Raw genomic sequence first — 24,649 nt, 5'->3', positions numbered from 1 at the left:
TTTTGGATGGCGTATCGAGAATACACGGAAATCAAACTAGCCGGATTTTGTCAAGTTAATATAAAGTTTGCTAAACGTCAAATTACAATTGCGATTATAGAAACTATACAGGGTGGCCATTTACTAAATCTTTGTATGGGTAACTTCTACATTTTTAAAGATAGAGCGATATATATAGATTCGATAGCCTATTCATCACCGTTTTCAAAATGTAGGTACCCGACTTGGTTCCTGAAATATCCTGAAAAGACAAGAAATCAACACTTTCTTAATTATCACTTATTACGTAAACGGCTTAACTTAGAGAAAAAGTTAAAACTGCCCTTAGTACAACTTTTTGCGTTGAATCCAATAATCTAGCACTCGTTATCATAGGCAACTTGATTTAAGAGATAAGAAATAAACTTGTGGTTTTTTAAATGGTAATCATAGTTGGCTGTGGGCCTTTTAAAATCCTTATTTTTCTCTGAATTTAACTATATAATTGTTTATATGTTTTTCTCCTTTTGTTGCCGTAAAACTTCAAAAGAAGATCAAAAATGTGTAGTAGGCTATGGAAACAAGAACTATATTATCACACAAAGCACAAAACAATAATGAATCGTTTAAATTAAATATTCAAATTGACTTCCTTTGAAGTCCAGGCATTTTTTTGGAGTTGTGTGAAGGTGCACTATCATGTTGAAAATATGCCAATTTTCGATACCATGCTAACGGAAAACTATTCAACATGTCTTCAAGTTCATTTGGTAAAAGTGTAAATATCAATCCATATTTAAATTGTGATTATAAAAGCATGGACCAATAATTTTATCACTAAAAATGACTCACCAGACATTCGCAAAAAAAAAATACGTTGATCTCGCCTATTTTCAATTAGATAATGATTTTCATTAGCCCAGTAAACATCATTGTGTCTGCTAATTATTTCATTATTGTTTTGAGCTTTGTGTGATAATATAGTTCTTGTTTCCATAGCCTACTACACACTTTTTATCTTCTTTTGAAATTTTACGGCAACAAAAGGAGAAAAACACACAAACAGTAATATCGTTAAATTCAGAAAAAAATAAGGATTTTAAAAGGCCATTTAAAAAACCATAAGTTTATTTTTTATCTCGTAAATCAACTTGACAACGAGTGCTAGTTTGTTGAATTCAACGCAAAAAGTTCTACCAAAGGCAATTTTTACTTTTTTTCTAATTTAAGCAGTTTACGAATTATATGATAATTAAAAAAGTGTTGATTTCTTGCCTTTTCAGGATATTTCAGGAACCAAGTCGGGTACCTAAATTTTGAAAACGGTAATGAATGGGCAATCGAATTCTGCCCAATTTTGCCCATTTAACGGATTCTCTATCTTTAAAAATGTAGAAGTTACCCTTACAAAGGTTCAGAAAATGGCCACCCTGTATATAGAGAGAACAAAAATGTAGGTAATCATTCAACTTGTCGAAGTGTGACGCAAGTTTCGTAAACAAGGTCAATATTTGCGTTTGCCTTTAATATATCCCCGCATAGCTTACGTCTCCTTTATTTGTCCTCCAGCATATTTACACTTTCTCTTCCAGGCCTAAGGGCCACTCAACCTTTTTGATATCTGATCAGATCCATCTCTTAATAATATTTAATTTCAAGCACAAGCTATGCTATTTAATAAAGGGAAAAGAAAATGGTTCTCAAGATTTTTGCAAAAAAGCGAGCAAGAGTGAATGGTTCCGGGATTTATGTGTTCCAAGTCTAATTAAAGTGTCTTATGTATAGTACGAAAAGGATTAATATTTCATTTTTCTTAAGGCGACAGTTATCTAAACCATCGTACCATTCCATGCCATCCCGTGTAAAATCATGTGAACGATCAAGATCATGTAGAAGGTTTCAAACACATAATTAATATGTGTAGAAATGTGAAATTATGCCGCTCCGCACCTGAAGTGTCGAGTTAACTTGTATTGTCCCTGATAATATTTGTGACTTTTGTAAAAGTAAATTATTGAGTATTTGAAAGAAGTCCTGATTTCATGAAAGTCTACTATGTAGGCAATAAAGCGTCATTAACATTTATATTATTTATGGAAAAATCATGTAGTTAATATTCATATTCAACCTTTCTGTTTAACCTACTTCTTAGATGTTTTCAGATTAAAAATTATTTTTAGGTACAGATACTTTTTGAAACATTTCGAATAAGGAATCGTTACTTGAAACATAATATCCCCTGCAAATAATACGTTTTTATAATTTTATTTCCAGGATGGTTTGCGTCGAAGAATGGATAAACTTAAAAGCTCTATAGAAGAAGGAAATCGTGCAGTAGATAAAGAACGCGAAAAGAACGTTAGCTTGCTACATTTAATATTTCCGCCGGATATAGCTAAACGTCTTTGGCTCGGTAAGTATTAGTAATTTTATTAGTAAAATTGAAGTTCGGTTCAGACATAAGCAATTCTAAAAATAGCGGAGACGCTTGAACTGCTTGATGTTAAAAACTTTCGCATTGAATATTGTGCACATAGTTTTCCTCAAGAAACGTCACTTGAATTCACGTTAGAAACTCAAATTTTTAGATAACATTATGCAAAATTAAACTGGTTTAATTATGCACATTAAACTAAGATTAATACAATTTCTATGTCTATAAAACAACTAAAAATGCATAAATTAATTATTCATTTCTAATTACGGAAGTTTTTCAAATATACAGTTTCCAGTCCTATAAATGATTTAGCGGATTTAAATAGAAGAGCCAACTGTGTTTAAACAAAACTGCAACTTTGCTGCAAATCATGTAAATTTAAATTTTTGCCACTTAGGCTCCCTAGCTTTTCCACCTTTCAATTAGTTTCGACAAATACGGAGTATAAAAATCAGAATTGTAAATTGGAAGTTTAAGAACTGATGCAAAAAAATAAGAAGATTTCAAAATATACAGAAACCAAAAATTATTTAAGGTCCGAAGATCGAAATAATATATATTTTTTGTTTAAATTTGCAAAATTATCATCCTCAACCATGATAATTATATGAAAGAATGTACTTTTCTGATTGTAATCTTATTTATCCGTAAAGCGGTTCGTTCCATCGATGCCAAACAATTCTACTTTGTTCTTAGTTCAACTTTTTCAGCTTTATACAGGGTGTCCCGTAAGCTCATGATCAAAAGGATACTGCGATATTCTTTGGACCAAAAGAAGACGATCTGACCTAACTTTTATTAACAAAAAATGTCTGGCTCAAAAAAATTATTTTTTTTGAAATATTGGGAGAATGGTACGATATATTTTAGTGAAACCCGCTGTGATTTTGTTCTTATGTGAGACTCATATTTTAATAAAACAATCGAGTCCAGCCGTTTTGGACAAGTGGGGAATTAATGAGTGTCGTGGTACAAAAACTACCAGAACTTTTTAGTTGGAGGATGAAATCAACTCATTTTCTTTCGGTTGATGCACTAATCATGCGTTCACAATTTTGTGTTCTTTGTAAAATCTGGTAGCATTTAAAGTTTTTGCGTAAAAAAATATGTCTGTTTTCATGTCACTTAGCAATGCTAGATATTTAAGTCCAAAAGCAAAAAAAGTCCGATTAACGCTAAACATGTTCTATAATCTACTTGAATTTTATCGATAACGTTTTGAATATATTGGTTACGATTACTACTAATATCGTTCATTGCATCTACTATTTTAAGGCGACTAACTGCTGTCTCCTACACAATCAGCCCTGTGCTGTATTATAAATGCTATTTTTAACGGCCACACGTTATGGCAACTTAACAGTTCAGGATAACATTTTCGATAACGCAGAAACACAACCGAGGTGTGCTATATCTCCGAGTTAACGTATGCGTTTCCGACCCAGTTATCCATCAAACGTTAAAAAGGAAAAAAATATTGGGTGCATAAAGTGAGATGCCCAGAGAAAAGAATCAAGAGGTGTTACGTCGGGGTTATTAGAGGCCATGGGATAAAACCAGCGCGTCTAATCCAGATATCAAAATTTTCGTTTGAGAAAAGTGCTACTAGGGAAACGTTGTGGAGTGAATATAATATTTAATTCTTCATCTTCATTAACAAAAACACAGACTATTGCATAAATCGTGGTAAGAAGAAAACACATTTTCACACCAATATTCATGGCGGCGAATGCGAAGAAAAATGCCAAAAGCAAAAGCAATACATATATTTCTGAAATCAGGAAAAAATATTCAATCGATCTCTCCATAAATATACACAATAAAATCATTATGTATAAGTTGTTCCATTAAAAAATATTTTATGTGAAATTTTCATGTTTAGGTATTTGTTTTTTTTTAACTTCAGATTTAAGAAGGGTGAGTAATAATGAACAACATTGGATAGGACCCGCTCGTCCAATCCCGATGTCAACATTTTCATTTAATAAAAGTGCTACTGGGCAAATGTTATGAGGGTGGAAAAAGCGCCTTGTCAAATTTCAATACTATTTTGATTTGTTGCTTTATATAATTTTTGAAACGTAATATAGGAGAAACGGCTAATACAAATATAGGCAAAATATGTATTTTTGAAGTCAGGAAGAAAAATCCTATTGGCATAACTAAAAATATATAGGGTGTTTCATTTAAAAAATGCCTTTATGTTAAATTTTGACATTTCTGTGTTTTATAATCTTATTTTAATTTCAGATTTAAAAAATATGAGCAAAATTAAACAACTTTTGTGTTGGTCACTTTCGCAATTTTTTTTTGAAATAAACTATCTAGGGTGGGGTTTTAACTTATGAGGAAACACCATTTTAAAGTATTGTTTTCGAATAAGTAATATGAACTGTTGAATAAAAATACCGGTTTGTTGATTGCAAGTTTGCCATGTCCGTAATAGCAGTGTTTCTCACTTTCTCAAAATGCTTTTATAAAGTGCTCCATAAGTTGTTATTGATAATAGGCTCTATAATTGCTAAAATTACAATATGCAAAAAAGTCAACCACACTTATTTGTTAGTTATCTTCATTTGCTAAAAATGTTTATATGTTGAAAAATATCTCTTACTTTACGAAATCTCCGACTATGAAACTACATACGACTAAATTAGTCGTATTACATATTAATACGAGAGCTGTTTGATCGCCTAATTTGTTATTAAATATTAAGATGAATCGCATCATTGATTAAATTCACTTTTGATATGGGTGCCACGTAATATCTTTTTAACGAATTCTAGTTGTTTGGAAGGATTACTCAGTTCGAATGCCAAGTTTCATAAAGTTTTATCGGAAACGGCTTTTCTCAATGAAACTCATTCAGCAAAATTGCACAAAATACTTCACGGTCACGTTCCGAAAGAATAGCATAAACGACCGGATATAAATAATTTATTATCGTCTGTAGGAGAAACGATAGAGGCCAAGACACACGAGGATGTGACAATGCTTTTTAGCGACATCGTGGGATTTACGTCAATTTGTTCGACGGCCACCCCAATGATGGTGATAAATATGCTTCAAGATCTCTACAATCAGTTCGACGTTTACTGTGGACAGATTGATGTATATAAAGTAAGTTATTTTATTTTCAAAGATGCCTCAGATTTCCTTCCCCTGCATATATGCACGATATAGAAGATCTTGATCGAACCTTACATAATAACATATATAACTTTACCTAAAATGTACCTATTTGCGTTTAATGAGATTTGAAAATAATCCAAACTTTAGTGGGCAACTGTTTGTTTTCTTCAGTTGTCTTTAGATTTAGGCACACTGGCCTGTGTATTTAATTTATATTTTACGAAAAGAAATGTTCAGCGTCTGATAAAATTTCATAAACTTTCACCTAGATAAAATTCCATTGGGCTGTGTCTATGACGTTGTAGAATAGCAGTTATAATGTGAAAAGAGTCGCTAATAGTTCTTACCAGAGGTTACAGAAAAATTTATCTGAAGGCGACGAAGAGTAATTGCTGCTCATGCATTGAACATTTATCATGCTTGATGATAATTGCTTTTGTGATAATATAAAGTATCTAGGTGAGACTGTAATAGAATAAAACCCCGTTGTCACTAACAACCACTCCACATACGCACTGAAAATAGTCTCTACGTTTAACTACAAACATTTCTACTACCTTATGGGTAATAAATTGTTCTGTTTGTTCACTCAGAATTAGTCCAAATATGCCAAACCAGCGTAATTAGGTAGAATTCAAGGTAAATGTTATGAAAAAACAACATAAAAGAAAACTGAAAAATATATTAAACTGACCGAAAATACTGAAAGTTTACAGCAAGCAATCAGAAATAACATGTCTGCGTTAAAAGAACGATTTGCTAAATCCTAATAAAAAATTGACAAGCTATATTAAGCAGCTGCAAGTAGAGCAACATCTTTTGTCCCGTGTTTTTTCTCGATAAAACCCTCATCCTAGGATAGTGGTAAAACTGTTTATTTCACACAGCAAATCAGTCGCATGCTATATCACATGGGCAGCTAAGACCTAATACATTAGACTGCACATTACAGAGTCGCTTTAATAAGCCAGATCCAAGCGAATGTTTCACATCAACAAGCTGTAGATAGGCGGAAGAAGTACTGATTTTATTCGACTTTTTTTGGGAATTATGTGGGTTACATGGGTCGGCAGGATTCGGCAGACAGTTTTATCTCTACAGTGCAGTTTGTTATATCTGTTCTAAATTTAAAAACTTTTTGGGCGCTGTCCACTATTACCTATAAAATCACCAATTACCTCTCCAAGAATCACACATGGAAATACTTGGGTTTATGAAGAAATAACACCTCGACATGAAAACATGTTTTGATTTCATTAGGAATGCCAGGTTTCAGGATCATTATAACTTGTGCATTGAGCTAAATCATTGAGTTAAACCAGGTTGTCATGATAACTTTTTGTAACTTATGAAGTTTTTGAAGAGTTATTAATTTGTATCCTTACCTCTTTGGAATATTTTATTGCAGTGAAGCTCTCTTGTGGATTGAAATGTTTAACTGGTAGCGACAAAAGAAGAAAACCAACAAGGTTGCAGGCAATTTTTCTATTGAATGAATTTCAAAAGGAAATTATATTTATTTGATAAGTTTGCTTATTAAAAATTACACACCATTGAGCTACCGCTACCGTCCACCTTGCCCTGAAGGATAAGTTGCCGAAGGCGATATTTGTTGTGTCTCATCAGGTGGCCAAAGTATTCCAGTTTCCTTTTCTTTATCGTGAATGTGATTTCTTGATGTTTGCCGTTTTTTCTGAGTACTTATCGTTTGTGACGTGATCCTTCCAGGATATTCGGAAAACACGCCGATATACCCATATTTCAAAAGCCGAGATATTTTCCACAAGTTGTTCTGTCATGTCTGTGTCATGGTTTATGCTTCTACTACGCATAACAAGACTGTGGATATGTGGCATTTCATCAATATGATTTTTAGTGGTAGTGATATGTTTCTCCCGGTAAATATGTTTTTCAGTCTAACAAAACTTGTTCTTGTCTTCTCAATCTTGGATTTGATTTCTATGTTCATGTGACTGTTAACAATTGTCTTTAAATATGTATATTTTTCAACCTGTTCTATGGGTGTTTGGTTTGATGTACGTCTTTCTGTTGGAATTCGTTGTTTACTAATGCACATCCACTTTGTTTTCGGAATATTTGGTTTTAGTCCAAATTCCTCGGATATATCGTTTACCTTCTGTAATAGACTATGAAGATTTTCAAGACTATTAGCTACGATGGCAGTGTCGTCAGCGTATCTAATGTTATTGATGAGTTTTCCATTCATATTTATTCCCTCTGTGGCATCATAAAGCACCTCGTGAAAGATCGCTTGTGAGTATAAATTGAAAACTCTAGGCGATAGTACGCATCCTTGACGGACTCCTTTTTTGATTTTAGTGTCTTCCGATAATTCTCCAGCGATTTTTATATTTGCAGATGGATCCCAGTTAAGACTTGTTATAATTCTAATATTTAGAGTTTAGAACTGTAGTTTTAAGAAGTTCCACAAGTATTCCGTACTTTACGTTGTCGAAGGCTTTTGAAAAATGGACGAAACATATATCTCGGTTCATGTCTCTCCACCTCTGTAGAAGCACCTGTAAGGAGAAAACCGCCTCTCTGGTGCAGTATGTTATCAACGATTCTTTATCGAAATGTCAGCCGAAATCTGAATGCTCCAAGCCGTACATATCTTAGGCGTGTTCTTTAGGTCGAGGGCTATTTAGCAAACTGAAGAGATACTCAATTAGAAACTGCCACGCCAACACTTTAATGCGAAAAATCTCAACATGCACTGGTCAGAAAAAACGCTAATGGTTCTCCTGACGTCTTATGGGGCAAATTAATAGACATTCTAGCAAGTAAAATAAAACTGACACAGCTTTTAACACTTTTCAAGCCTCCCGGTCTAAGGAAACTCACACATCTAAGTGGAACATTGCAGGCGATTGATCTACTTTGATATAGAGGACTATATTGCAATAACGGCCGCTCTCGAAAAAAAAAAACACTTTATCAAAAAGTATTATGAATTTATGAACAAGTTTTCTTTCGGTTTACCTATCACACAAATCCTTGCTTAACTGCATAAAATGAGTATGGAAGAATGATATGGAAGATAAAAATTTTCGTGTAGTTACCTAACTTCAGCGTTTACTTAATTATTTGGCAAATTTACAAATTGTATCGAATTAAACATATGTTAAGACAAAGTGTGAGAACAATGTCCTTAATCATGTTTAGGTAGAAACAATAGGAGATGCTTACTGTGTAGCAGGAGGACTGCACAAAGATACCAAAACACACGCTCAACAAATTGCATGGATGGCAATGAGGATGATCGAGACATGTTCCTTCCATCAAACTCACGATGGACAGCCAATCAGGGTATGTGTTTTACCAGTGTTTCTGCATGTATGTTTTTAGAAACTTTTTCGGGTGCAATTACGGACATTTGGTTACATTTGAAAACCGTCTTATTGTCGATATTTAAAATTATTGATTTTTAGTATCATATAAATGGCTGCAAAAAGATAATTGATTTTAATATTAAAATAACCGCATTTTTTTTGCAAATTTGGAATATGTTGTGTGAACTTCTAATGTTGGCTCACTGTTATTTTCATTTTGTTTCTCTACACCTTAGAAACAATAATTGGCCTATAAACTTGAAAAGAAAACCAAAATCCTTTCTGCTCCTTTTGCAACTGGGACTTCCGTGTAGAACGTTTTTATAGCTGTGTTTATTATCCAGAATATTTCAACGAAGTTGAAGAAATTTGGTATTCTGTAGCCGCTGCTTTAGCTACTTATGTATTCCAAATGTTGCCTTGATTTCCCTAGTTTCAAAAGTAGTAAATATTATTGGATTTACGTCCTGTCTTTATCATGCGCGCACTTAATCAGTTGGTTCACCGAAAGAATATATTTAAAGCATAAAGTAGCGTATTGAGTATGTTGTGCAAATCTGTCATTATTTTGTCAAATTTTGTTACATAGATATCATGTGCATTAGTATACAGTATAAAATTTAATATTTTTTCTTAATTTAAATGAATATAATAAAAAATACATTTAATAAAATTAATTAAAGATCTGGTTTTATGCAGGAGATTGTGCAAAAATTTAGTAACAAAAGTTTGACCAACTATGTACGTTATTTGACAAATTTTCCAGAATTGTTTCAATCTAATTTCTTCAATACAGTTTTGCAAAAAATATTTGTAGACGTACGGGAACAGAACTATACATATMGCAATGAGACTGGCCCAAAAACAAAAATTTCCAAACCACGCACGTAACGTAAGAAAACACGAACGTAAGAATATAAACTATTCAAAGGACAAAACACTTCCGTTCGCTGACATAAAAAGGCAAAAGAGTCAATACAAAAACCCCAAAAAAAACTAGAATAACTGAAGAACAACTTCTACTACGAATAAAATGGAACAGTAATCTGCTCAACTGGACCATACTGAATTTTCTTTGCCTTACAAGGCAAACCAGACAATGGCGCTTCCTTTTTCCAGCAACACTTCTTGAACACGTCCAAACATGGTAAGGCAAATGCTCCAGAACTCATCAAATTTGTGCTCTAGCTGATTTGATTATAAGTGCAAATTTTTTAACTAATTATTCTCAACAATTTCAATTTATAAACAGTATACATTAACTTGCTTGGCATAAGATGATAGAAATATTATTTCAGTTATGTTATTTTCAGAATCTAACACTATTCCATATCTATTCACGTAAATGTAAGTAATCGGCAAATTTAGTAGGTATCCATAATTAGTCACGTCATAAAAGAACTCCTCGTTATCTCGTGTTAATTCCAAAATATTATTACAATTTATGTTGCATTGAATTCTCTACTTTCAGTGTCATACGCGGAAAAGCCAACAAATTTTAATTTCTAGAATGGTATTACTTTTTGGACTTTATCAAATGCATTGCAAATATATTTAAATCGACTACACGACGACGAAATTACTAAAGAATAATGGTAAAATTATTACTTGTTTATTCGAAACTATAAAATAACAAACTAGAAAGCCTTGTCAGAAAGTTATAATTTTGCAAAGTTTATAAATTTTTTGAAATTTTGATCGATATGTGAAAAGCTCATTTGTATTTTAATAAACAAACGAGCTATGTTGCGTTCTAACTATAAATATGAAGCTGTTTTAAGCGGAACCGATAAGGTCGCTTTAGAAAGTAAACCAAACTCACTTAAAATGTAAAAGTGGTGATGTAAATCATCCTGTATATTCAGCGTATCTTCAAATGTAATTATGTAACCCCAAAAGCCCAAACTACTACTACTCCTACAAATTAACTGAAAGCCGCGTTTGAGGTAACCTGAAGTCATTACCGTTTCGTCGTTAACTAATCTTAACCACTTCTACAAATTGTAAGGTCTACCATCAAATTAGTGTGACGCACATTTGTCTTCAGTCGCTTGAAGTACGTGAATTAATTTAACGACTTGCATGCGCCCTTTAATCTGCTTTTATGGGCTGGTAGGTGTGAAATTATAGAACCAGTATAATATAATAACAATTATATAAAACATGTACTTCGTATGCAGCAACAGGAGGAATATTGTCAGTGACATAGATGTACTCAATAGATTCTCGACAGGAAGCGATCATCGAATCGTAAAAGCAAGATGAAAATGAACATAAGAAAGAAAAGAATCAACAGGATCTGAAATACAAATTTCAAGAAGTAGATGACTCCCAAAAACATAACTGAGTACTACGAACAACTGAATAAGTTCTTAAAGATAAACGATCACATTACAGTGGACAAAATGCACAAAAATTTTACAGCCAGTATGAATGCAGCAAATGGAAATAACTCAAAGTCAAAACTAGGGGCAAAAACGAAATGAAGAAACAAAGACAATAATGAAACAGAGAAGAGAAGTGACAGAGCAAACTACTGCAGAGTACAGAAATATCAACCAAGAAATTGCCAAGGAAATGGGGAAATAAAGAAAACACTGAAAACAGATTACTCAAAGTTCTAAGAAAGAAAAACGTGATCTGGAAAACGAATGTACACAAAAACAAAAATGGGGACATAATGACAAATAAAAGAGACATAATAACGACTATCTAAACTTTTTACAAACAAATATACTCAACACCAAACAACGAGTTAAACCCCAAAATCCCTGCGATAGATAAAGCAGAAATAATGGCAGTTTTCAAGAGCATGGAAAATAATAAAGCACCAGACGAGGCGAAGACGGTTTAGTAATAGAAATCATAAAAGATGGTGCACGAAGAATTATTAAAGCCCCCAAGGTCATATCTATCAAATGTCTACTCGAAGGGGTAACACCATCTTAGTGGGAAAACGTACAAATTATTATCTTACATAAAAAAGGGGATAATACAGGTCTTGAAAATTATAGACCGATCCGCCTGTTAAGTCACCTCTACATGTATGTGTAATTTTTAGATGTACAAATCGTACACGAAGATTTTAACCACACGTTTAACAAAAAAACAGGGATACCTACAAAACAGGGGATGCAGAAATCGAAATAGTGTGTTATGCTGACGATGCCCCTCTCATTGCAGAAAGTGAAGATGACTTATGAAGGTTATTACACTTATTCAGTCTCAGTCTCAAAATATGGAAACATCACCGACCAAAGTGGACAAAGTGCTTAACAACATCAAAAACCCCTCTAAGATGCAAACTAGAACTTGACGGTAGAGTAATCGAGTAGAAAATAAAATTTAACTACCTTGGCGTGGAACTTTCGGCTTTGGGGATATTCAGGCAAAGGTGAGAGATCAAACAACAAAAGCAATTAGAACAGCTGGCTGTCTGAATTCAATATGGTGCAATAAGATTATGGGAACGGACACTAAATCGAGGATCTACAAAACCGTCATAAGGCCGGTGATGACATATACTGTAGAAACCAGGCCAGAAACAGAGAAAACCAAAAGACTCCTAGAGACAGTTGAGATGAAAATCCTCCGTAGAATCACCGGAAAGACACTGCTGGAGAGAGAGAAAAGCGCGGATATCAGAACAGCCTGTAATGTCAAGAACATCAGTGAATGGGTAGCAAGCAGGAAGAAGGAATGGAATGAGCACATAAGCAGGATGGACCACCGCAGACTTGTGAGAATCGCTCGCGACAAGTTCCCTTTGGGGCGAAGAGACGTTGGGCGCCCCAGGAAACGATGGAGCGACAACCTCGCGCAAGTGAACGATAATTGAACAGGCAGACAGGAAGAAGAAGAAGAATATGTTTTACTTGTAACCCAACCTTAACTATGACTTATGGCTCTTAGACCGTATATCTTTAGACTGAAGACTACCTGTGACTCAATTCTTATGACTTCTGACCAAGTATCAAATGACTGAATGTTCGTTCCTGCTGTGGCTTTCTTCTATAGTTAATCATGCTGATAATAGCAAAAATTACTAATTTTTAAAGAATAGTCGAAGAGCAATAAAGAAGAATAATAAAGAATAGTCGAAGTTTAAAGAACATTTTATAAGAATAGTCGGCTTAAGTGGCCATTGGGACCAAGTTCCTATTGGGACGGAGAGTCGTTGGGCGCCCCAGGAAACGACGGAGCGTCAGGCTCACGCAAGTGAATGATAACTGAACAGGCAATTGGCTTAAAATTAAGAATGAAAAATAAGAAAACATGTGGTAATGTTTGAAGTTCTAGAAGGCTTTGCAAATGCGAACAAAAACCCCTTCATCATTATGCGTTCGGAATTTATACATATACAGCATTTTTAAGTTGCCCCAGAGCAAAAAATCTATTGGGTTGAGATTCGGGGACCTTTTGAACCTCAACCCTATCAAAATATTTCGCGAAATAGCCAATTTATTGTCTCTCGGACATCTCGAAAATAATGAGCAAACCCATTTGGCATCTTGCTTTAAATGTATTTTCTTAATGATTAAGGCACAATAAAGGTTGATGTTAAATTGCCTTTGTCCGTTTTCTGAATTACAGAAGACCAGTGGCTCTGTGTTGACCAGTAATGCACAGTTTTTGTGTTAAACATTTCCTTGTTTCAAATTGTTGCGTTGCTGTTCCCTATACATTGGATATATTTTTCCACAGCTTTATGTAAGCCAGTGACCACAAATGACTAATGTTTTGGTATCTTGCTGCACTAAGGTTTAGATTCGACAATGTTTCTGCGGTGTATTTATTGTCCTGTTTGCTCAATATCTTCTAAGTAGTTGACAATTCGTAATTACTCTTTGGCGAATAGTCTCTGATTCCATTATTTCTGTAAAACGCAAGGTTCTAATCTGCTACGTTCAAATAGTAAAGCATTATATTCGCGGAAAAATTATGCTTTTCTATGAACTAAACTTTCTGTTTAGCCCAGATAATAGAGGGGTAATCCAGGAAAATATTCATTCACTTTAACTGACTGCTCAACACGATTGCGCCATGTACAAAGTTTTTATGTGCAATTACTTTGCACTTAGAGTTTAGGCAGACACATACTCGCCTCCTATTTGTGAAATTTTCGACTCTTATCGAACTATATTTTGAGTTAAACAAGAAAATAAACTTATAAGACAATTCAGTTGCAACAAAAACTGGAAACTCAAAAGTTACAATATTATTCAACACCAAGATTGCTTGGACAGGCATAAATCAATCGTCTAACTCGAATAGCGAGTACGGCGTTAGCAAGGAGTCAAGTGCATAAAATACGAAAGTGAATTTTTAAAGCACTCAATATGTTAATTCTTGGCAAACAAATAATTGCATTAATGCTTAAAAAAATCAATGCAGTAAAAATCAATTGAATTGAGTTTAATATTTTGCCCAACATTGTATTTGTAACAATAAAAGCATTTGCAGCAACGCACACTTTATTAGACGAATTCTTTGTAATGCCAGACGCTGACACAAATCGGGGTAGCTATTTGCTGTTGTTTATTGTCTGCATGTTTCCCTTTAAGTGCATGCTCTTCCACCACAGCAGGTGTTCGTTCAGATTTTGAAGGCTGCAATTTCACGGATAAACAAAATGATAAAATATCCTGATGCGTCTCCTAGTTTTCATGAATTTTTTGCGGACTATAAGCACTGCTAAATGGTTTTCATTACCTTACAGCCCTGTTTCAATCTCATGTTAATTCGCAATATTGCTATGGATCGGTCACGGTTCTTGTTTACTGCAAAACACGCATTCCTTTGACGTTTTTGTGTATAGTGGGAAGCTTTCAAACGTGAATCACTTTTTGCTGCTTAAAACCGCATTGCAGTCGGCAATTGTCTTTGTTCAGCAACATTATGGTTGCTATTTTGTTGCATGATTTAACGTAGGCCTAAATTATATAGTCAGCTTCTTATATGGCCTTTTAAAACGTGTTGTATGAAGCAGCCAGTAGAACAAAAGCACTAAATATAGTTTCATTTAAAAAAGAACACACAGATCCAGAAATACAACTATTTTATAACAACGCAGTTTTCACGCAATATGCGTTCCTGCAATTCATGTTTTGCTTGTTTTCAAGAAGTCAGAGAGTCAAAGCGTTTTAGGAAATGTTTATTTCGTTTACTATTTACTGATTTACCTATCTGAGAATAGCTTTCATATACAGGGTGTTTGGTAAGTACATGCATTTCTTGCAGGGGGTGATAGTGCAAGTAAATTTGGATATATTTTGTTAATAGACCAGGTTCCGAAAACCATTAGTTTCCGATCAACAGGGTGTTAAAGTTTTAATAAAAAAAAATTATTTATTAGTATTTGGAAAACCGCTTGGAATATTATAATTAAATTTGACAGGCTTAGTCAACTAAGAACAATACACGTTTTGTGATGAAAATGTTGTTTCTATATTTTTCAGTGGCATGGGCACAGGCAGGGTCTGTAGATGATTTTAAATAGAAAAATCGTACGCCACCGATTTTTCTAAAAATAAATAATATTTGTCAAGTTCCTGTTCAATTTCGAAGAGAAAAGGTCTCTGGACTTTTTTTCTACGACGTTCCGTTTGCGAGTAAACAAATTAAAATCSRTTTATTGCATAGCTTAATCGGGTTGTTAAGTAGGGTTTAGTATAAAGACAGCAAAAATTGCGCAGTTAAACTGCATCAATTTTATTACAAAAATTATTACTAGCCGCAGTTGACATCAGTCTTAGAGTTTCTTTATTTGTTTGTTACCTATTAGATTAATTTACCTGTTGATTAAAATTTTACTTATTCTTAGTATTGAAATGAGCACCAAGATTGCTTTGATACGGACGAAAAATTATGTTATTCATTAATTCTTAACTACTTAAGATCTTGCTCTAAATGAAGCCCCCTTCTCTAATGCATGCATGTGCCTGCCTTCTTATTTCTGTCCGGGTTACCCTGCCCAAAAATGTATGTCGAAAGTGTAATCGCGGCATCTGTAATGCGCTGTATTAATTCGTCCCTTGTATGTATTTCTCCGGCATAAACCAACTCTTTCATCCGAACCCATATGTGAAAGTCTAACGGAGTTAGATCTAGGCTTCTAGCAGACCATAATATGGGGCATCCTCTCCCCATCCATCGATTAGGAAAACGCTGATCAAGGTACTCCCTTACAGTTTCCTACTACGTGAATTTGCCTACCTTGGACTTTTCCTGACTTACTGACCCTTTGATGGGTGTTTGCAAAGACACGGATATTTGGAAGCCGCCACTATTTCTGTCGCAAAGTCCATAAATGTAAAGAATATTTGTGTATTCAGCATTGGAAAACTCAGCCATTTCACCAAATAAAGTTTTCAACTTATGTGAACTTACTCGAAATTACATCAATCACAAAAGGAAGGTGACAACTAATGTTACTCAGACACTCGAAATGACGGCAATTTTTACTTTTGTCAATCAGTGACAAAAACTAGTGCAGAGCCAACTTTTTAATAAAAACCCGATTACGCTGTGCAATAAATCGATTTTAATTTGTTTACTCGCAAACGGGACGTCGTATCAAAAAAGTCAAGAGACCTTTTCTCTTCCAAATTGAACAGGAACTTGAAAAATATTACTTACCTTTAGACCAATCAGTGGCGCAACATTTTTTTAGTTAAAATTATCCACAGACGTGCCTGCAGCCACGCCACTGGAAAAGATAGAAACAACATTTTTACCGCAAAACGTGTATTATTTTTAATTTCCTGTCAAATTTTATTACAATAGTCCATGCGGTTTTCGAAATATTAATAAATAACATGTTTTAAATTAAAACTTTAACACCCTGTAGATCGGAAACTATTGGTTTTCGGAAGCTGGTCTATTAACGAAATATATCCAAAATTAATTGCACTATCACCCCCTGCAAGGAATGTATCCACCCTGTATATTTTAAATCAGTTAATATAAGAATGTAAAAATAGCGAATTCAATTCAATGCGCGCCTTAATTTTAAATGAAATTAGGACGACCCTAATTGAAAATTATCGTAAAGGGTCAAGCATTTCAAATTCACTTTTGTTGGAAATTGGTAGAATTTAATTGGATTTTATGAGAGTTAGTTTAAAGTGGAAGCGACGCTCATCCAGTTAGGCCCTGTTAAATGCGATTAATGATTTTGTGCCTTTGCCAATTTATTCCAGTATGTGGGACACTAGGGCTTCACAAAAAGTTTCCGTTTATGAAAAACATTTAATTATATTTATTGAGACTGTATAAACAAATAATACATCTGTCAAACTCGTGGATGATGCATGCGAATATTGACGCCAGACTTTAATTTGTAATGAAAAATTTATCTTATGGGAAACATATGTAAAATTAAGAATGTACCAAGATTTACTATTTACGTCCAAAAAGTCAATGGTAAATGTTTCATTTTAAAATATTAAACTCTTCATATCTCAGGGAAAATGTCTAATAAATCGTCCGATATCAACCCTAAGAAAAAATTTAACATAGTGGCCTAAACATAAAATTGGGGAAGATTGTGAAATATTTACACTTTATGACTTTATATGATATGCAGGTTACACACTTGAGCAGATGTATATTGAAGTTATTTAGTTAAATTCGTGCTTTAGAACCCTGTTATTTTTGCCTGAGTTGTAGTATACAATAACTAAATATATATAACATTCTATCATTTTTCAATATAACTGGGACTAAGCTTCTTTAATTTCTTGTTCTAATTTCAAATTTTCTATAGATTGACGTCGATTTTTACAATAAATTGATAATTTTAAAATGTATTTCTTTCCAAATGCTGTAGCTGGTTAGGCTATGGCTGTAGAGGGTTAGTTTTAAAAAGTATAGTTCTGAATTAAGATTATAATTAATTGAAAGTTGATTTTTATGAATTTGAAGTTATTTGTATAATATACAAATTAAATGGCTAACTAAAATYCTAGCCAAATGACTAGTAAATCAAATAGTTTATAGACTAATCCAATTTGAAAAGCGTAATCTGACTTGTCACTYTTAAATATTTATCAATCAACTTTAAAGAGTTTCCAAATTTTTTTTCCAAAAATTTTTCAAATTTGATAAACCAATTATGTCTAAATCAATCTCGTAAACTGCTCACAGTGATACGGTTGAGTTCTTTTAGTTTTTAGTTTTTCTGAAACTAAGTTAGCATCAACATACAGAAGCAGAGAATCCACACTCAAGTCACAGATACCTGTACAACCGAAATATAAATGTATTTTGTGGAGCTTTTACATTATACTGTCTGAGAACTGTTTTATAGCACGAGTGATGGATTACAGCATCCAGCGTTTAGCTTGCTCAGCGATGCATTAAAAGGGCCTTCTTGAGATTACTGGAAGCAGCAAAGGTGAAGTTTTCTTTGATAAATAGTATGTACTCTTGCAACGTCATGGTACAATAAATGTCTTCGGCAATTTTGATTTGGGTAATATTGTGCGGAAAATAGTTGCTAAAGATGAAAATAGCATCATTCTTTTTACAAAGAACGATAAAAATAGTTAATATAAACATCTTTTAATTCTCTTTCGAAAAGAAAAATTGTTGCATTATAAGCAATTGTGTTATCGTAATATCAACTGAACTGCTTTCATTGTTTTTTACTTCCTTTAATTAGTATTTAGACACTCTTCTTTCACAGATATTTGCACTGTATTTTGATGCATGGCATTTTCAACCTTTTTAAAGAGAATTCTGGTTTCAATCGGTTAAGTAACATTATTAACAATTATTACTTCTACCCTATATGTATATTTGACATTAAATTTGAATCGAATCCTAAAATAGCATTAATTTTTCTGTTAATTGCGCATTCTTGCYTTACTTCAGYATCTCAATCTATTTTCGAAGAAAATCGATTTTAGAGTAATTGATTKAATTCAATTTATAAAACTAAATAATCGGTCTTACCATACTTTTTCGCATTTTGTCGAAATCACCTGGAGTGTTTTGCATTTCCCGGCAAGAAGAGCAATGTTTTTAGTTGTGCTAACCAGTATCTGGGAAACGACAGATTGAGGGGGAACTTAACAAAGATTAATTGAGATTACTCAAGTTAGTATGCACTTAGTTCCACATTTTGCTTAGCGGAATATCATTTACGGTTTTGCTGCCACAAGTCTGTATACCGTTTCGATGTATGTTTGATCAATGCTTAAAAACATGGTCCCAATCAAAAGAAATAACTATATAATTACATTGAAAAAGGGAAAATTCAAAAGTTTGAAATAGCGTTGAATATGGGATTGAATTAATTGTTTAATGTCCCACCAATATACCTACATACTTTTCGATCTGTTATAGGATTGAAAAGATGGTCAGAATTCGGGGAATTAAAATAAACTTTCATTTAAAACGGAATTTACATTTTAGACTTTAAACTTTTGACACGTTCTAAATAGATTTCTAACGTATAAATTGTCCGACCCACACAATAGCTATTTATCGTTAAAGGGGTGTTTAATGCATTATGTTTAATCAAATAATCGTATATTAGCAAGATAAACCACTATGTCATACACTAGCTACATCGTGTTATCTATTACACTATGTTGACAAAATGTTTGCGCTTCTATAAATTTACACATAATGATTGAAACCATATTAACTGAAAATTACAAGAGCAGCACTTTTAGTAATATTTCAATTTGAAAAATAATTTTAGTCTAATATTTAAATTTTAGTCTGATAGTTAAATACAAACAAGTTTTTTCTATTTTTGTTCTGCAATGAACAACAACTACCTACACGAGTAAGTAAATGACTGAAACCCAGGAAAATAGTTTATATCAAAGTTTGAAAGTCAGTCTGGAAAACCTACATGATTTAGTCTACATTTTAGAGCGCATTTTTTCAGTTAACGTTGAACTTGAACATGCCAGTTTCTTGCAACCAATTAAACGGCAATAATTCCAGCTGAACCTCATTAACTAAACTTCCAAAACCAAATCGCGAATTCAGGCTTTTTACATGTTCGTAAGGACTAAATTCCTTTCGCTGTTGTAGTTTTTGTCTTAGCCGTCTTTAGCTTTTTGCTTGCCTCTTCCAGGAAACACAATGGCTCCATTCTTTGCTAAAATTTGAGCGTGTAAAGCTACTCGCAGTAACTCAGACTCGGAAATTTGAAAGCCAGGGAATTATTTTTCAAATCTACCAGAGAAATGTATTTGAAAGCGTAGCTCTTTCCCTCGTTTGATTGCCGAGATATTCACAAATTTAGCTTAAATATTGTTGAAATAACACTAACAAGTTATACCTGTTTTTGGATATGTGATTTGCTTATATCTACCTATTAATTATTTCTATAAATGAAATGAAATATGAGATTCGGTTATCGACTAGACAAAAAATATATCAGTTATAAAGTTTTCCTGTTTTAGGTTTTAGTTTTAGCTTACATCGGTATCGCAAATATATCGACTATTTTTTAATTTTTTGTGCTGATAACGTTCCATGCAAATTTTTTTTAATGTTTTACACGTCCATATGCAAAAATAGGTTCGATAAGGAAGAATGTAGTAAATTATCTCGTATAAGTGCCCCTATACTTCCTATCCTGTCGAATATAAGAACAGACTATTTAAATTTCACTAAAAAAATGTTTTCTTCAAACCACAAAGAAACATTGTAAAGCTAATTTTTACAGAAAGAAATAGCTACCAAAGACGCATATCAGTCGTTTAACTACATTTTGATAGATTGTTTAATATAAATAAAAGGTTCCTGTGATTTAAAAACCAAAACGATCGCAATCAAGCAATTATCTAATGTAACCAAAAAACCAGGAGTTACAAACACAATTTGTTGGATTAATTACCAGTAGACTGTTTTGTTAGTGCTTCGCGTGTTCATTCGGAAGAACGTGTATACTTAGTCAACAGTGTGGCATGTTTGCATAAGAAATAGAATGTACCATTAAACTAAATATCACGTTATTATTTATTGTTAAACTGATTTACTTTTTAAACAAAGATTCTACGTGTAAAAATAATTAAACAGAGTATTTGTGATCTATAAAATTATGACATTGTATACAGGGATTTTAAAAACTCAAAATGGGGTGAAAATAGAAAGTTATGATAGATTTCACCTAAACGGCTCTATTATTTGGTTTGGTGATAACTTCAATCATTTATTTTCAAATAATTTCAAGAGATGGATTTTTTTCTTTCCCCATTATTTCCCTTAGTGCTATCTGTTGCGTTCTTTAGTAAAGCTCTGGGTGACACAAGACTAAGCGTGTATTATAAGTATTAAGACACTGAACGGATCCTACCAAATATACTACAGATCAACATACTGTCACTTTTTTTGGTAGACCGTCTGGTACTCTCTCAATCCGAATGTAGCCACCATATACAACACTATATTCAATCATTTTCCCTCAAATCATTTGAGAAGCTGGGTAATCGTATATAATATAAGTTATTTTCAAATGATAGTGTGATTTTAAAGTGATTCCTGATTAGGGACTAACGATTATATTTCCTCAAATGTGAATATTATATCTAAGTATTTCAGATTAGATGTTGACATAAAAACAATGTTTTTGTTGTTACAGATGCGGATAGGACTCCATACCGGTTCCGTATTGGCAGGAGTTGTGGGAGTTAAAATGCCACGATATTGCATGTTTGGTCACAATGTCACCATTGCGAATAAATTTGAATCGGGAAGTGAACCTTTGCGAATAAACATAAGTCCCACCACCCACGAGTAAGTAAAATATTTAATAGGTGTGTAAAGTTCAAATCCATTTAATAACGGATATACATGCTCTGAATTATTTGCCATACAGGGCGATTCAAAATTAGTGTTCAGAATTCCTCTGAAAGTGTTGTTGGAGAATATTTAGGGAGTAAAGGACAAAAAGTAACTCTCCCTCTACATTGAGATATTGTAGAGGACTAAGACTGAGTAAACTGAGAAGGAGTAAACTTCAGTTTGACAACGATGCGTTTGATTTTGACCATCATCGTTTTTTGCAGTAACATTGTATTGATGCCTGTTGCTTGAGGCGTAAATCAATGAAGATGTCATATGAAATTAAAATAAATTTAAAACGAATTCTCTTCCCGATGGCATTGTAAATTGGCTGCTCTCATTAGTTGATAAAAATCTCAATTTCAGTTCCCAAAACAGTGACATTAATACCTGCTTTTAAATACGTACAGTCGTTACATGAATTGCCTATCGATTTAAGAACCATACTAATTCTTTATATAACAAAATTTGCAATTTAAGTACACTTAACACATATTAATCGATTGAACGGTAGGAATTCAACATATTTGAATCTTGATTCGGTTGGCGGTTTCACATCAGCGTTCAGCAGATCAGTTTGCTTCAACATTCCCTCTTTTAGTAAATTTAATTTTAGTAAAATTAACTAATAGTACATATTCAACATGGTCATTCAACATTCATTTCAACATCGATTTGGTTTCACCGATTTAGAATATCGCCCAGAAAAGTAAATTTGAAGGGTTCTTATCACTGATACCGATGTTTTTCGAACTTGTAGCTCGTCATGGAAAAAATGTTCTCTTGATGCAGCACTGAGGCGATTTCTTTTGCCTGGTCCAGACCAAGCCGACAAAAACAAGACAACATTGCGGCAACATTTTAGGCATTCAGACGAGACACAAAATTGATACAAACTGTCCACGCCATAAGGATAAATGTGTAAAAAAAATCAGTTGATGCGAATCAGTTGTTTAACCATGTGGGCATTCCACCAGAAAGAAAATTTAAAAAATGAAGCTTTATTGCTAGCCGTCAGTTGTCATATCTTTCTCTCCTCTTCATCCAATGTTGGAAAAATAAAACGCAAACGGTTTTGGATGAGACCAAGCGAGAAAGTTATTTCATAAATAAATTGTTACTTCAGTTGCGTGAGGATGATACTGGACTAAGTGGTGAGATTCGTTCAAGCGTTAAAAATTTTCTAAAAATTTCCACCGAAAATTTCGAGAATCTGATATGCCTTGTTGGTCTTACAGTTCCCAAAAGACGTACCAACTACAGAAATGCTATAAGTGTAACCGAAAGGTTAGCAATAACATAAAGATTTCTGTCAACAGGCAATTCCTTCCACAGCCCAACGTATCTTGGAAAAGTATCGAAGCAGTCAATATCTGTAATAATACCTGAAGTATGTGAAGCTTTAATCAACAGTCTTAGACTTAACAGCCTTTAATTAACTGTCTTTAAATGCCATATTTACTGTATATGGCATTTATTTTAGAGCCTATTCATATATTTACTGTATCAAGTTAATTGTTAATACAATTTTTAATAATTACTGTATGAAAAAAGTTATTTATACAAGAGAAATAATTAACGCATGCATAAAAAATTATTTCTCTTTTTGCTTTTTCATTCAAAAGTTTAATTTCCTTTTTTTTTCTTGGTCTGATAATACTGAGAATGTTCTAATATGTATTCAGAATGTTGTGTGTTGGCGTTGGGTGTATTCGCATATAAATGCTGTGTCGACGTTGAGTGGATTCAAGTGAGAGTGGTTTGGTCTCCTACTATTGTCAACACACACCGTCCACACTCCGCCGACAACTAGTCGTAAAATACACAGACACAACATATTTGGGACTGCAAAAGTCTCCGAAATTGGAAACAAAACAAAACTGTGGCCGAAATGTATAGGATTTGTCGCCACTTTCTCGTGAAGCATGAGTGTTTCGGTTTTGTATGCTTGGTCTGGACCCGGCATTAGGGCGTATTTGTACAAGGATTATGAGTGGTTTGAGCGCATTCTATGAAGGGACGTGGATTTCCTTTTCTAGGTATATTGACTTGTGTATCTTCGCTGTTTTCGCCCTGGCAAGTGCTGGCAAACTTTTTTAATGCAATTGTTTTATCTTTTCGGATGAAGTTGATATACAAAAATCTCAGAACTTGGGTTTCTACGTAGGCACTTTTCCTTTCTTTTATTCACAAATTTCACGCATTTTTCAAATAGAACGCCGACATATGGGTCTTCCGTTTGTACTGTTTACTGGCTATTGTTTGAATATTGTGCTCGTATGTACTATTCAAGTAAAGTTCATTAATCCCTTAAAATTTATGACGCTTATTTTGTATCACCTTGTATATTACAGTGTATGTCTGCTCACCGTTCAATACCAAATCAAAGTTAAATAAAAAATGTATGTAAGATTTTTAGATTACACTTGAGCAATAGCAATACAGATGCTATGTTTCTGATCCGAAAGAGCACGTATCTTCCGAGCCTTAAAAAGCTGACAAAGTTTTAAGCGTTCTTCACTTTTAACTCTATCGGCCATATCCGATTTTAAATGTACCATTCAGCTTCGGAATGATAATAAATATGTGTTTCCCTCTCGAATATTTTTTCCCCAAATATACGATTGCCATCGTTTTTCTTTCGCGATTTTACGCACGTGCCGCTTGACCTCTAATCTACAGTCAGTAACAGAATTTGTTCAAATATTACATTTAGGATTCTGGATTGAGTGCCGTAATTTCTTCCTTTCTGTTAAAATTGTTCTGGTGTTTAAATATCTCGATGGCCTCTCTGGTGAGTCTCGGGTAGTATCTTTCAGATTGGTGCAGAATGTCCACTTCGCTGAAGCGTATTTGGTGGCCGTCTAGTAGTGCGTGCTCCGCTACTGCTGATTTTTCCGTTTGTCCCAATCTGCAACTTCGTTTGTGCTCCGTGATC

At 33.6% G+C, this 24,649-nt stretch overlaps 1 protein-coding gene across 1 annotated transcript in view; it reads left to right on the top strand.

Moving 5' to 3' along the window:
• The window catches only part of LOC109539124 (head-specific guanylate cyclase), a 156,332-nt gene that overhangs the window by 122,219 nt on the left and 9,464 nt on the right, over positions 1 to 24,649 (top strand). The window contains exons 9-12 of the mRNA XM_048660853.1: positions 2,254 to 2,392; positions 5,370 to 5,536; positions 8,735 to 8,878; positions 21,509 to 21,663. Coding sequence (XP_048516810.1) covers positions 2,254 to 2,392; positions 5,370 to 5,536; positions 8,735 to 8,878; positions 21,509 to 21,663 — 605 coding nt within the window. The remainder of the gene's footprint in view (positions 1 to 2,253; positions 2,393 to 5,369; positions 5,537 to 8,734; positions 8,879 to 21,508; positions 21,664 to 24,649) is intronic.

Source organism: Dendroctonus ponderosae, unplaced genomic scaffold, assembly GCF_020466585.1.
Source record: "Dendroctonus ponderosae isolate FM_Combo_2020 unplaced genomic scaffold, Dpon_F_20191213v2 Dpon_F_20191213_1, whole genome shotgun sequence".
In the NCBI taxonomy this organism is placed as follows: Eukaryota; Metazoa; Arthropoda; class Insecta; order Coleoptera; family Curculionidae; genus Dendroctonus; species Dendroctonus ponderosae.
The sequence above is the reverse complement of the archived record's forward strand: the minus strand, read 5'-3'. Positions and strand labels throughout refer to the sequence as shown.